The 14,886-nt window shown below is 32.6% G+C and overlaps 1 protein-coding gene across 7 annotated transcripts in view; it reads left to right on the top strand.

Moving 5' to 3' along the window:
• DMXL1 (Dmx like 1) overlaps positions 1 to 14,886 on the top strand; it is a 140,481-nt gene that overhangs the window by 30,824 nt on the left and 94,771 nt on the right. For all 7 annotated transcript variants that reach the window (XM_074281529.1, XM_074281528.1, XM_074281527.1 and 4 more), the window contains exons 9-15: positions 905 to 1,073; positions 3,794 to 4,006; positions 10,090 to 10,343; positions 10,474 to 11,158; positions 11,249 to 11,370; positions 12,738 to 12,827; positions 12,916 to 13,018. In XM_074281529.1, coding sequence (XP_074137630.1) covers positions 905 to 1,073; positions 3,794 to 4,006; positions 10,090 to 10,343; positions 10,474 to 11,158; positions 11,249 to 11,370; positions 12,738 to 12,827; positions 12,916 to 13,018 — 1,636 coding nt within the window. The remainder of the gene's footprint in view (positions 1 to 904; positions 1,074 to 3,793; positions 4,007 to 10,089; positions 10,344 to 10,473; positions 11,159 to 11,248; positions 11,371 to 12,737; positions 12,828 to 12,915; positions 13,019 to 14,886) is intronic.

Raw genomic sequence — 14,886 nt, 5'->3', positions numbered from 1 at the left:
ATTTTTTTTACAACATTATCCCTTGTACTCACTTCTGTTCCGAATTTTCCCCTCCTTCCCTCCCCTAGACGACAGGCAATCCCATACATGTTATATGTGCTATAGTATATCCTAGACATAATATATGTGTGCAGAACCGAATTTCTTGTTGACCAGGAAGAATTGGATTCAGAAGGTAAAAGTAACCTGGGAAGAAAGACAATAGTGCAAACAGTTTACACTCAATTCCCAGTCTTACTCTGGATGTAGCTGATTCTGTCCATCATTGATCAACTAGAACTGAATTAGATCTTCTCTATGTAGAAGATATGCACTTCCATCAGAATTAGATATCTCATTTTAACTACAATACCATGCCTTTTAAATCATGGAATCAAATTTTGGCATTTGTGGTCACCCAACTTGAATTCTTTGTTTCTTAGATGACTGAATTGTCTGACAGTATTCTTATTTTAAATACAAGATTCAACTTAGCTAGGTGAAATTATAGTCATCTAAGTATAAAAACCAAGACTCAGAAAAAGAAAGTGTTATTACAAAACTTTTGAAGCATTATGAGATTTTTCAATGAAAAAAATAACAATTTTTAAAAATACCAGATGACTTAAAAAATGAAAACAAGTTTTGTTTATTTGAAAAAAAATAAATGCATTCTGAGCAAGAGAACTGAAGTTGCCATAGAGTATAGTTTCTTTCTAGCTTTTTTCTTAACCTAAAACTTTGAGGTTTTGTAATATAATGGATTAGAGAAATAGTATTGGAGTTAATATCACTTGAGGAGAAAAGTTTTTTTCTTGAGCATTATTAATCAGTTGAAAATATATTTGTACTCCATAAAACAAACATATTAAGAAAAACATAATTAATGAGAATAAGGACATTCTAAAATATGTTTTTCATGTAGGTAAACCTGAGGCATTTTCGTAGAGGACGAAGAAGATCACTTGCACTTGTAGCACATACTGGCTACCTACCACATCAGCAGAATCCTCATCAGGTCCATAGGAATACCCCTCTGCAAGCCAATGCTCTTTGTCACTTTCATATTGCAGCCAGCATCAATCCAGCCACAGGTAATAACTCTAGATCTCCCAAAAAAGTTTTATGTAAAGTAGTATTATGAAACTCTTTTTAGTATCTAATCCATTCATGTTATTACTTTTGCATTTTATAGGTAACAAAATATGAAATGGATAGGTAACAAAATATGAAATGTGGGTACCAAGTACAGTGGAATAAGTATTGGATTTAGAGTAAGAACTGGTTTCCAATTTGACATTGGGCAAATCCCATAACCTTTCTGAATCTCATTTTTCTTTGTATTTAAAATGGAGGGATTTGAATTAGATGGCTATTAAGATTTCTTACAGATCTATGATCCTATGATTTTGTGATACAGAGTTGGAAGGAAATTAAGAGATAGTTCAATCTGCTTTATTTTGGGAATGAGGAAACCCAGATCTTGAAAGATTAAATGATTCGCCTAATATCTTTTTTTTTTTTCATAGTTTTTTCATTTTTATTTAATTTTTTTTTGACAGTACATATGCATAGGTAATTTTTTTTTTTTTTTTTTTTTTTTTACAACATTATCCTTTGTACTCCCTTCTGTTCCGCGTTTTTCCCCTCCTTCCCTCCATCCCCTCCCCGAGATGGCAGGCATTCCCATACATATTAAGTATCTTATAGTATATCCTAGGTACAATATATATGTGCAGAACCATGACATGCCTAATATCTTACAAGTAATAGGTAGGTAGTAGAACTGAGATTCAATTAAAACTATTCTGGGATACAACCTCATATTTATTAAATTGACTAATACGACAGAAAAGGAAAATGACACATGGTAAAGGGGATGTGGGAAATATGAGACATTAATGCACTTTTGTTGGAGTTGTGAACTATTTGAACTATTGTATAGAACAGTTTAGAACTATGATGGGCTGTGCATAATGTGTGCTTCCTAGGGGTAGAGACTTTTTTTTTTACACTAAATATTAATAGTCTCTCATATGAAGGAAACTACAATCTTTGGATTAATTCAGTTAATTTAACAAATAACTTTAAGTAGCTGCAAGACCATTACTAGTCTGTATGTATTCCTGTATAATTAGTATTTGAATACAGATTGAAACATACTTTCTTTTACTTTTTCTTGAAGGTTCCTTCCCCCCATGAGGGAGTCATGTTTTCTTTTACAACATGACTATTATGAAAATATTTTGCATGACCACACAAGATTAATCTATATCAAATTGCTTTCCTTCTCAATTTGGGGAGAGAAGCAGAAAGAAAAGGAGATAGGGAAATAAACTGGAACTCAAGAGTTTTAAAAATGAATAGTAAACATTGTTTTTACATGTAATTGGGGAAAAAGAAAAAACTAAATAAAAAATATTTCTCCAAGAAAAAAAAATCTCAGAATCAAGGAAGTTTTTGATGTCTACTGCACAAATTGGTACATAAATTTATAGTTTTAAGGAATTTTAGAAGTCATTGAGTCCAACTCCTTCATTTTATAGATGACAAGACTTCAGAGAGTTTTACTGTATGAGATAAGATTTGAATCCAGTTCTCCTGAATCCAAATGCAGAGTTCTTTCTAAAATTCTTGTGAGCTAATGAAAGCTTTGGAATATACCTCCAGTTAGGAGATGGGGATAAGGATGACTAACCAGCATAGGAATTAATGAAGCGGTGGTCAGACAGATAGGAGATCCAACAGAGAACAGTGTCATGAAACCCTAGATTAGGAGATAATATATGAACAGAGAGGGTAGTAGACAGTGTTAAATGCTGTATAGAGGCCAAGAAGTATGATTATTGAGTAACAGCCATCAGATATGGCAAATAAGAGCACTGATAACTTTGGAGAAGGCAGTTAAGATGAGCACTTATTGCTATTGGACCTTATGCCTTATGATTGAGAAGTGAGTGACAAGAGAGGAAGTAGAATTAATGAGCTTTTTCCAAAGTTTTGACTGTCATGTGAATTTTTTTTTTTTTTTTAAGGATGATCTTTCCATTTAACCATGAGTTCTTCTGTCTTATGATTTCTGTTATAGTGAGGTTAATATGATTTAGTTTCTCCATTAATGTTTCCATTGATTTGACAGGGAGCTCACAAATAGTTACCAGTAGCTAAGTTAAAGTGAATCTCAGATCCTTTATTTCCATATCCAACTTCTGCCATGGGTAGAGCATCAGAAGAACATGACCACAGGTTTGCCAAGATGAAGTAATTCATTATCATGTGGTTAGTTTAATGGTGGTGAGATTTTGGTGCTTTAGTGAGATGATTCCTCAAAAAGTAGGCATATTAGAAGTTATTGAAAGCAATCTCCTCATTTTATAGATGAAGAAACTTAAGCTCAGTATTCAAGTGATTTGTTGAGTTGTAAGTGGCAAAGTTGAGACTTAAATCTAGGTTTTCTAAATTTTTTTCTGTTGTGTCACATAATAGAAGCATTCAGAATCTGTTCTGGTACCATAAATTTTAAGATCCCAGAGTGTCCTGTATATCAAGATGTGCCAGTAAAGTAAAAATAACTTTATAGAAGAATCAGCTCTTTATTGATTAAAAAATGATCTTTGTACATTAATGGAGGAACTGAATCATATTAAACCTCACCATGAAGGAAATCTTAGCTACAAAGTGGTGTGTGTGTGGGTTACATTTATTTTAAACCTTTGACTAGTCTTTCTATGACAAACAATGGCAAAAATATAAAATTCACATGTTATATGATCAGGTGGAACATAATTTATTTTTTGTCATTTTTGCTTTGTAGATATTCCTTTACTTCCATCTATTACATCTCTCAGCCTTGGTGAAAATGAAGAAAAGAGTGGGCCTTTTGTTGTACACTGGCTTAACAATAAAGAATTACACTTTACTTTATCAATGGAAGTCTTTTTACAGCAGCTTCGAAAGAGTTTTGAACAGCCACCTTCAGAAGCTAGTATGGAAGAATCTAATCAAGTTAATGGAAAATCTGATGAAGGTAGTGGCTTAAGGAAAATAAGGAATACCTATAATAGTTGATTCAGTTAAGTTTTTCTTTAGCACATGTATGCATTTTTATGCCATAAGGAATAAGTAATGATATATTTAAATGCTTAATATGTCAAGGTATTATATATGGTATTATATGGAATATAGAGAATAGTAGAAGATGGATTTTTGCCCTCAAGAAAACAAACTAGAATTTTTATCTATATAACCAAATTTCCCATTTTTTCCCAAATAGTGTCTTTCAATGTCTTTATAAAATCTACTTTAAGACTCAGCTACCAGCCTGAAACTGCATTATCCAAAATTATTCAGTGTGTACTTGGCCTCTTTCATTCCTCATCCTTCTGACTGATTACAGTATTGTTAACCACTCTCTCTCTCTCTCCTCCTGTATCTTAGTTTCCTCTTTTTGCTTCTTTGTCACTATTTCCTGCTGCTCTGACCAGACCATTCATTTTCAGTTTCCTTGATGAATTACTTATCCTTGCCCACAGTTGTGGTCATCCCCCAAAGTTTTGAACTGAAACCTCTCTTTTTTCCTATTTATCCTTTCTTGGTGATCTCAACTTCCATGTTGCTATCTCTGGTGATTCTCAATTCTCAATTTTATATGTCTTGCCCTAATCACTTTTTTTTTTTTTTTCTTTTTTTCTTTTGGTAAGGTAATTGGAGTTAAGGACTTGTCCAGGATCAAACTGGTAGAAGTGTTTAAGATTGGATTTGAGCTCAGGTCCTCTTGACTTCAGGGCCTGTCCATGTCCTAATCACTCTTGAACTCATTTCACATCACTACTATTTATCTCTATTTAGATATCCAGTCTTCTTCTCAACCAACATGTCTAAAACAGAATGCATTATCTTTCCCCTTAAGATATATACTCTTCCTTCATATTTGCCGTTGTCTCTTAAAGATATCACTGTATTCACAATGAATCTTGAAATCCTTCCTGACCTTTACCTCTACCTGAACTCTATAAGTTCATCTTCTCTTTACTCACTTGGCTACTCTTCTAAATGAGGTCCTCCTTACCTTTTGTTTCTACTATAGAAATTCACTTCTAATTAATCTGTTCTTTTCTTACCAATCTGTTTTCCATTTAGGTGCCAGATCTTCTTAAATCTGTTTGATTATATCACTGCAATCAATCAGCTTCCTGTGTGTCAGGCATTAGGGGTACAAATAAAAAGAGTGTTCTCAAGGAGCTTATGTACTAAGGAAAGAGATAATAAGCACATATATTAAAAGATGATGGTCTTTAATAGAAAAGACATTTGGAAGTGAGAAAGATTCAGGGGGAAAATAAATATAAAGAAAATTGATATAAACAAATATAAGGCTGGGAGGTCACTACCACTTGTAGTGGGGGGGAGGGGGAAATCCAGAAAAGCCTCTCTTTTGGAAGGTGGTTTTTGAGCTGAATCTTGTAGGAAGAGAAGGATTCTCAGAGATGAAATTGAGAAGGGAAGTATAATCCAAACAATGAAGAAAGCTAGTACAATGACATAGAGACAAAATCATTTTGGCTACAACATACAGTACAGGAAGAGGAGGAAGAGTATATCTGGAAAGGTAGATTGGGCCCATGTTGTGAAAATCTTTAAAAGCTAAACGGGAGTTTTTTATTTTAGTCTAGAGTTTATTGGGTAAAGAGTATAAGAAAGGGAAGACAAATCACTTTGGCCCTGTGGTTTATGATCAATTGGTTTCATGAGGGATTTGAGGCAGGGAGATAAATTAGATTATTCTTGCAATAATTCAAATAATGACAATGAAGTCTCATATAGATTAGGGTTGTGACCGAGTAGAGATGGTGTAATGATAGAAACAGCAAGATTTGGTGACTTGTTAGATGTGTGCTTTGAGGAAGATTTAATAATAATGTAGATATTACAAAGTTAAAAGGCTTGAAAGATAAGGGTCTTTAATAGAAAAGACATTTGAAAGTGAGGAAGATTCAGGGGAAAAATAATGAGTTATATCTTAGACATGTTGACTTTGATAAGTTTTTAGGACATTTAGTTTGAAATATTCCATAGGAATATATGATTTGTGACTGAAGCTCAAGGGAAAAGCTGAAGCTAGAAATTAAAATCTCTGAGTTATCTGTTTAGCTATAATACTTATATTAGGGGTGATGAGATTAACTAAATAGTATAAAGGTTAAAATCTGGATAGCAGCCACAGTTAAGGGGTTTTGAATATGGATGATGAACTAACAAACAAGACTGAGGAGTACTCAAATAAGAAGAGAATCAGCTGATGATACTGTCATAAAAGCTTAAGAGAAGAAAAGGGTAGCTAAGGGGAAAGTACCTGAGGGGGGGAAAATATTTTGAGATTAAAAGATCATTGGTAATTTTATAGAGAGAATATCTTCAGTTTAAAAAGTGGCAAAAGGAGGGTTATATGGGAGGCAACAGATGTAGGTAGTTTTTCCTAGAGTTAGTAAAACTAACTGAAAAACTAAACTAAAAAACTAACTAAAAAAAGAAAAGTAAGAAAGGCATAGGATGATATATTTTTTTTTTTATTTAGAATTTTTTTCCACAGTATATATGCATGAGTAATTTTTTTTTATAATATTATCCCTTGTATTCATTTTTCCAAATTATCCCCCCTTCCCTCCATTCCCTCTCCACGATGACAGGCAATCCCATACATTTTACATATGTTACAATATAACCCAGATACAATATATGTGTGTAAATACCATTTTCTTGTTGCACATTAAGTATTAGATTCCGAAGGTATAAGTAACCTGGGTAGATAGACAGAAGTGCTAACAATTTACATTCACTTCCCAGTGTTCCTTCTCTGGGTGTAGTTATTTCTGTCCCTCATTGATCAACTGGAAGTGAGTTGGATCTTCTTTATATTGAAGATATCCACTTCCATCAGAATACATCTTCATACAACATTGACGTGTACAGAGATCTTCTGGTTCTATTCATTTCACTCAGCATCAATTGATGTAAGTCTCTCCAAGCCTCTCTGTATTCCTCCTGCTGGTCATTTCTTACAGAGCAATAATATTCCATAACCTTCATATACCATAATTTACCCAACCATTCTCCAATTGATGGACATATAGGATGATATTTTTAAGGGTAGTCATTTCTGGTGAAAGGGTTTTTTTTTAAGAATGATATCAAATCTTGTGATGAAGAAAGCCATCCACACCCAGAGAGAGGACTGTGGGAACTGAGTGCAAATCACAACAAAGCATTTTCACTCTTTGTGTTTGTTCTTCTCTTGCATTTTGTTTATGTTTACATATATTGGATTTAACATATTTTAACATATATAACATATATTGAATTACTTGCCATCTGGGGGAGGTTTTGGGGGGAAAGAAGGGAAAATTTGATACCTAGAGTTGCAAGGGTATCCATGCATATGTGTTGAAAATAAAAAGCTTAAATAAAAGAATGATCTCTATGTTTGAAGGCATTAAAAAGGGAAAGGTTAAGTAGGGAAAGGCTGAAAAGGTTATGATTGAGAAAGTTATCTGCTGGTGAACATGAAAGGGAAGGGAATCTGGAGCACATGTAGAGGGATTTCAACAAGAACAAAGACCAGGATCCTATTATCAGAAATGAGAAATGCAAGAAAGTGGTAGGCTGTGTCAAGGAGCTTTTGAGATAATTTCTGGGTGGCTAATATATCATGTCATCATGATATCACTTTACCATGCTCCCTTTTGAAAGTACTTATAGGTTCCCTACTATTTCTAAGACAAAGTAAAAACTTAGCATGGGATTTACTCTTTACAAATAGATTGGGTAAGCCTATTTTATCAGACGTATTTGTCACTATTCACTTTCTTGCATTCTTTGGTCTGGTCTGTATTGTTAACTTGCTATTTCCCTAACTTTGCATTCTCCTGATTGCATGCTTTCACATGTCTTAGAGTCTATACTTAATTCAGTTCAATTCAATACACATTTATTTCTACTGTATTCCAAGCACTGGCTATGCTAAATGTTGGCATTACAAATAAAAAAAAGAAAGACAGTCCTTTCCTTTTGGTACTTAAAATCTAATGGGGAAAGAACTCACAAATGGAAGCTGAAGAGGTGGGGGGAGGAGCATCAAGGGATATTCAGTTTCGGCATGATATTAATGGAGTTGAAACTAAGCAGAGTTGTCAGATATGCCCATAGAAAATGAGGTTACCTGGAAAGTTCTGAAGGTTATGGGAGGAGTTTATGTCTCTTCTCTCCAGCCCTCCTCCAATCAGAAGAGAGAGGCTGCTAAGGGAGCCTAGAGAATGTTTAAGTTTCAAAAACTGAATCAATCTTTATGCTGATGTGATTTCAGATCATCAGCTTATTTTAGGCATGCAAGATATTCCTGGAGAAGAAACCTAGCAGGGCTGCTGATACAAAATGAATTAGAATGAAATGTCATCCTACTTTTCCTCTGCTTAGAATCTTTAGCTTTCTTCAAGGATCAGCTCAGGTGCTACCTCCTATAAGAAATCTTTAATTAATCCTTCCCTCTTAAATCATTTTTTATTACTTATCTAACAAATAATATCCTATAGGAAGGGTGTAGATTCCTTGAGGACAAATGTTATTTTTCAAATTTGTCTTTCCATCCTTAGCATCTAGCACAATGTATTTCTTGACTTAAATTATATTAAATTTTTTATTAAAAAGTTTTAAAATTAGGTGTGTTATGACAGATTCAGAAACTATGGTACCTCTGGCCTATTATTGTTTTATTTTTAAAAGTGAAGTTTAGACATTTTTAGAAATATACTAGACAATAATTTATAATAATAAATATAAATTATACTGTATCACAAATATAATTATATTTACATATGATTACATATGACAATAATTATAATAATATAATCATAACACATAGTATTATATGTAATATATTAATCATAGCATATTATAATAATTTATAGTAATGTGTGTAATATCCTGGTTTGCTTTCTGGAAGTCTTGGGACCAGCCTTCATTTCAGCAGAGTAGTCACTATAAGAATAGCCAGGGATAAAGTCCACATTCTTTATTATCTCCTTCACAGTTTTTTTTTCTTTTTTCTTTTTTTTCCTTCACTAAATGCCACAGAGGAAAAAAATTTTTCCCCAAAATTGGGGTAGTTTTGAAAAGTTCTCCTTCACGTGGGACCTGGCTAGCTTTCTGGAGGGCCTTCAGATAGGATTTGGTCTCAGTAGAGAAATGAAGGCGAACAGGCCAGCCACCAGGAGGATGGTGGTCCTTGTTGGCTCTTATATACTCTATTATAAGTACAGTATCGTAGGTGTCAATTTTGTAGAATAAGTGTCAATCTTGTAAAACTATAAGTACTAAGTTCATGTAAAACTAGATAACCATTGTCTTATCAATTCCACTTCGTTAACACTTTGTTGTAGGACTAAATCAATTATGCTGAGCCTTAAGTAAATTTCTCCAAAATTCCTGCCCTTTACAGATGTGATATAATAATAAATTAATAATTTTAAAATGCTCTTAACTGCTTGCGTAGTTCAGAAAAATCATAACAAAGTATACCTACAACATTGGACTAGAAACTTTTCTTAAATTTTTGCTACATTGAGAAATACATTGATTTTGAATTTTAAAAACTGATGTTTTTTGGTTGCAAAGAATAGGTGAAATATTATAATTGTAGAACACAAGCAATAGCAACATTAATTTAGTAGAATATCAAAATTTCATTTGGTGAATATAACAATATTTATAATAACTGAAATGAGATCACTTTTGTGATTGTCCTAATGTCTGAAAAGGCTGCAGATTTCATGTTGATATCCTTTTTTGGAAGGCTAAGTTTATATTAGGACTAGTGTTAATAAACATAATTTTAGAAACTGATGACTATGTAACTCTATAATGATGAGAATAAAACTTTACAATATTTTACAGGGATAGTCTTTAAAGTACTATACATATTCCTAAAGTAAAAGTTTCCTTTTTAAAATTTATTTATGAAACTTAGATACTAATTTAAATTATTGCCTTTCTAGTATTTCTTATCAAATTTGTTACCTAATTGCATTTAGTTTATTGATTAATACTTTTTTCTACCAGAAACAGATGATGCTGTTGATGATCTGAAAGCAATTCCTGAAAAGAGAGAGTTGAGTAGTGAAAAAAATATACTCAATTCAGGTTGTGTACCATTACCATCTGCTATTATTGATCATCAGATTGAAGTGCTTCTGTCTGAATGGAGTAAGAATGCAGACATGCTTTTCAGTATTCATCCAGTGGATGGTTCTTTGCTGATATGGCATGTGGATTGGCTGGATGAATACCAGCCTGGTATGTTTCGCCAGGTGCAGGTACGAGTATTATGTCAGCCGGTATACTACTTTTTTTTTTTTTAAATATACTTGCTTAATTGTAATTAAGTTTTTTATATCTTTATACAATATATGCATTGTAATGCATATATATATTTTTTAAATCTAGGTGTCATTTGTTTCCAGAATTCCAGTAGCTTTTCCTACGGGTGATGCAAATTCTCTCTGCAGAAGCATAGTCATGTATGCTTGTACCAAGAATGTTGATTTGGCTATTCAGCAAGGCAAACAAAAACCCTCTGGTCTTACACGTTCCACATCAATGCTCATCTCTTCTGGTCACAGTAAATCAACTAATAGTTTAAAATTAAGTATCTTCACTCCTAATGTCATGATGATTTCAAAGCATGCAGATGGATCCTTGAATCAGTGGTTAGTCAGCTTTGCAGAAGAATCTGCCTTTTCTACAGTGCTCAGTATTTCCCATAAATCTAGATATTGTGGTCATCGCTTTCATCTTAATGATTTAGCTTGCCATTCAGTATTACCATTGCTACTAACAACATCCCATCATAATGCATTGAGGACACCAGACATTGACAATCTGAAACAGCCTTATGATGCTTCAAACTCTGAGGAAATTTCATTAGGAAAGCCTAGTAGAAGTACTATAGATATAACATTCCAGGATCCAAATGCAGTTTATAGTGAACTTATTCTTTGGAGGGTTGATCCAGTTGGGCCATTGTCTTTTTCTGGAGGTGTGTCAGAACTTGCAAGGATTAATTCTCTTCATGTTTCGGCCTTTTCCAATGTGGCATGGCTACCTACACTCATACCTAGTTATTGTCTAGGTAAGCATCATGTTTTCTTTTTTATTCAAGATAAGAATCTAAACATTATCTTTTTATTGCTAAATTTAAAATGTTCATCAATTTTTTTAGGTGCTTATTGCAACTCTCCTAGTGCTTGCTTTGTGGCAAGTGATGGGCAATATTTGAGATTGTATGAAGCTGTCACTGATGCCAAAAAACTTTTATATGAACTATCCAACCCTGAAATTTCTGTAAGTGAAAGATTTCTCCATAAATCCTATAAAACCTGTGTTACTTTTAATCTGAAATTATTAATCACACAAATTAAAGTGTTGATTAAAATTTTGATTTTTATGTAACTAATGCCTGAAACATAAGAGAAACTTAATATACTTTTTTTATTGATTACAACAAAAGGAATGTTTATATGTAAGTTACATAAACCTGTTTGAATTTTTAATCTCAAATAATATATGTAGTATAAATTATTAAATAGAACATGCTTATTTTTAGGATTTGGTTTTGGTGTTTTGTTTTGTTTTGATCCAGTTGTTATTCTGTTCAACTCAGAAATTCCTTTGTATTTGTTTAGTATATATACTATATTTACTTGTCTAGGAACCTGCATCTCCTAATGCCATTTATGTGCTTTAACAAATATTTAATTCATTGAGTAACTATTAATTTTTTTAAAGATAGCATTCATAAACTCTACCATAAAAATACTTGGATCTTCATAAATTATTATTTTTTTCTTTTTTCTTCTTCTTCTTCTTTTTTTTTTTTTTTTTTCCCCTAAGCCTGGGGTTAAGTGACTTGCCCAGTGTCACACAGCTAGGAAGTGTTAAGTGTCTGAGACCAGATTTGAACTCCCATTCTGAATTCAGGGCTGGTACTCTATCCATTGCGCCACCTAGCTGTCCCTGGATCTTCATAAATTAAAACTTTTATTATGTCACTTTTAAAGGAACCTATACATTTTCATTGCACCTGGGATTATATCACAGGAAGTATCTCCCAATGAAGACATTCTTTTTACCTGTGCAGACCAGCAATTTATCTGCATCTTTTAGTCTTAAAATTGCCTCTCAGACATTGGGAAATTAAGTAACTTTTGCAGGTTCATATAAACAGTATGAGTTTTCATGATTGCATTCTTCTACTATATTTGGCTGCCTTTAACATGGTGATAAAAGTAGTATTTTATTACTAGCAAAAATGTATAAAATTTTAACTTATTTCCAAAGATCCCATCATATTTCAAAATAACTTTTTACAAAACAATGACTGACCACTGCAACTTTTTATTTTATCCCTGGAGTCAGGTTTATATAATACTACTGGATTTGAAATAATTTTCCTTTAGTACAACTAATCATGCCCTTAATTACTTGATTCTGATCTACATTGTAGTGCGTGTGAAATCTCCAGCAAGGTGCATAGACTGTAATCTTGGAAGGGACTTCAAATGGATTAGTTAGTTGGTTTTTTACAAAATTAAAGAAAATGGGATTCTCAGGCCCTCCCCCTCCCCGCCCACCCCCACTAACAGATTGTAATAAATGTTGGTAATTTTAATGAACTTTGTAATTGAGAAAATATCTTTATTTTTAAACAGAAATATGTTGGTGAAGTGTTTAACATTGTAAGTCAACAATCAACAGCAAGACCAGGATGCATTATTGAGTTAGATCCTATTACTGAACTTGTAAGTTTACAGTTTATTTTGACTATAGACAATTTAAGTAAATTATTTACTTGGCAATTTATATTGTTATTTATTTATTCACATTTAGCATGGCAGAAAAACACAGCTACTTCATGTTTTTCAAGAAGACTTCATTTTGAATAGCCTAGAGAAGAAAAGTCTGGGAAAAGGCAGCATTTTATCTGATTCTGGTAAAGAAAAAAATTTCATAAGTAAAATTACAAAGATATTTTAAATATCCTTTAAATCAATTTTTGGCTAATGTGTATATGTGCATGTGTGTATATGTATGTGTGTGTATTGGCCTACTGCATATATATGTGGATATTTGGCTTTGTGCAAGTGAACATTTTTGTCAGTGACTTGTATGAAAACAAAGATGCTGTGCTGTTCAAATTTGCAAATAATATGAAAATAGAGAGAGATAATAATCAGCATAATTAATGATAAATCAAGAAGAAAAAAGAGTGAATGACAGCCCAAATCTAACAGAGATGTATTTTAATAGAGCTTAAGTTTAATATAAAATCCTTTCCTTGGATTCTTTGAATTCAAGGAAGTTAGAAAAGGTATAACTAGTTAACAGTTTTTATGGAAAAGATTTAAGAGTTTTACTTGTCTTATATTCTTAATATAAAGATTATATATATATATATATATATATATATATATATATATATATATATATGAAGATTATTTTATGGTGATGAAAAACATTACTTTAGACTATCTTGAGAAAAACCTTCACTTGTGAGATTGAGGAAAGACTTAGTTAGTTTTATACCATGCTTGCATCAATAGATCTGACTACATCTAGAATATTCTGTTGAGTTAGTGGGTTATTAGAATTAGGAAGAATGTTGCTCAGAGAATGAAAACCAGGATGATGAGGGACAATTGGTTGAAAGATTGGTTGAAAGAACTAGAGATCTGTTTAGCTAAAAGACATAGAGGCTTAGAAACAACATGATGCAGCTTTTTTCAAGATCTTTACAAGGTATCCTTGAAACAGAAGGATTAGATTTGTTTGACTTAGTCCCAAGTATCCAGAAGGACCAAGAAACTGTGTGTGAAAGTTATAGAAAAACAAATGTAGGCTTGATTTAAAGGAAATCAGTTATAATAGAAACTAATTCTGAAATTTTTTTTTTTTTTTTAGGAAAATATACTTAATGCTAGCTTATTAAATGCCTATTTACATGGAACATTATGTAGATCAAGTAGGCAATGAAAAGTTTGCTCTCTTTCCATATATAATATAAGGTTTTCCTCCAGAGGGTTAACCATTATAAATTGATTGCCACAACAAGGAAACCAAAAGACTCACAAAGTATTTTAGTCAGTCTCTGAGGAAGTGCAAGTTTCATTTCATCTTCCATAATGGTGATCTGGAGATCATGACATCTCAGAAATCAATTAGATTAAAAATGATGAAATGAATTCCTTGAGAGCCCTCCTTAAATAGTAAAACATCAAGGAGGAAGTCTACCTTATACTCTCTGGTCTAGGAGTGCTGAGGATAATGGGAAGTGCTAAAATAATTTTCTAGAGATCATAGCAGTTCAGGAAATCAGCTGGGGAGGGAGCGGGGAAAGGGGTAGAGAGAATGAGTTAGAATGTAAACTGTTTTGTAAAATCTTAAGAAGGAAGATATAAAACATGAGCAATGGCATCTTAATAAGTTTAAAAGAAGTAGTAGAGAAATCAATTTGAAGAAAACAGTACAATATCCAGCTAAGCAAAGGGCATTTAATGACAAAAATGGAAGTACCACCAAAAAAAAAAAGGAATTTTTTTAATATCCAACTGTTTAATTCATCCAGTATAGTGGAATCATCATATTTGGTTTATAATTGAAGAGTCTTATGGCACTGAAGAGAATAGATAGAAGTGTGTGTGTGTTATACACATATACAATACACACATTTCTGTCTTCTCTATAAAGTATATTCATAGTAAAGCAATACACTTGTGAAGACATTGAGGGACTAATATACAAAGAATCTGAAGGAAAGAAAAATGCCAAAGGCATGGGAAAAAAATCTTGGACCTAATTAAT

This window comes from Sminthopsis crassicaudata, chromosome 1, assembly GCF_048593235.1.
Source record: "Sminthopsis crassicaudata isolate SCR6 chromosome 1, ASM4859323v1, whole genome shotgun sequence".
Classification (NCBI taxonomy): domain Eukaryota; kingdom Metazoa; phylum Chordata; class Mammalia; order Dasyuromorphia; family Dasyuridae; genus Sminthopsis; species Sminthopsis crassicaudata.
This window is presented reverse-complemented; position numbering and strand designations above follow the sequence as displayed.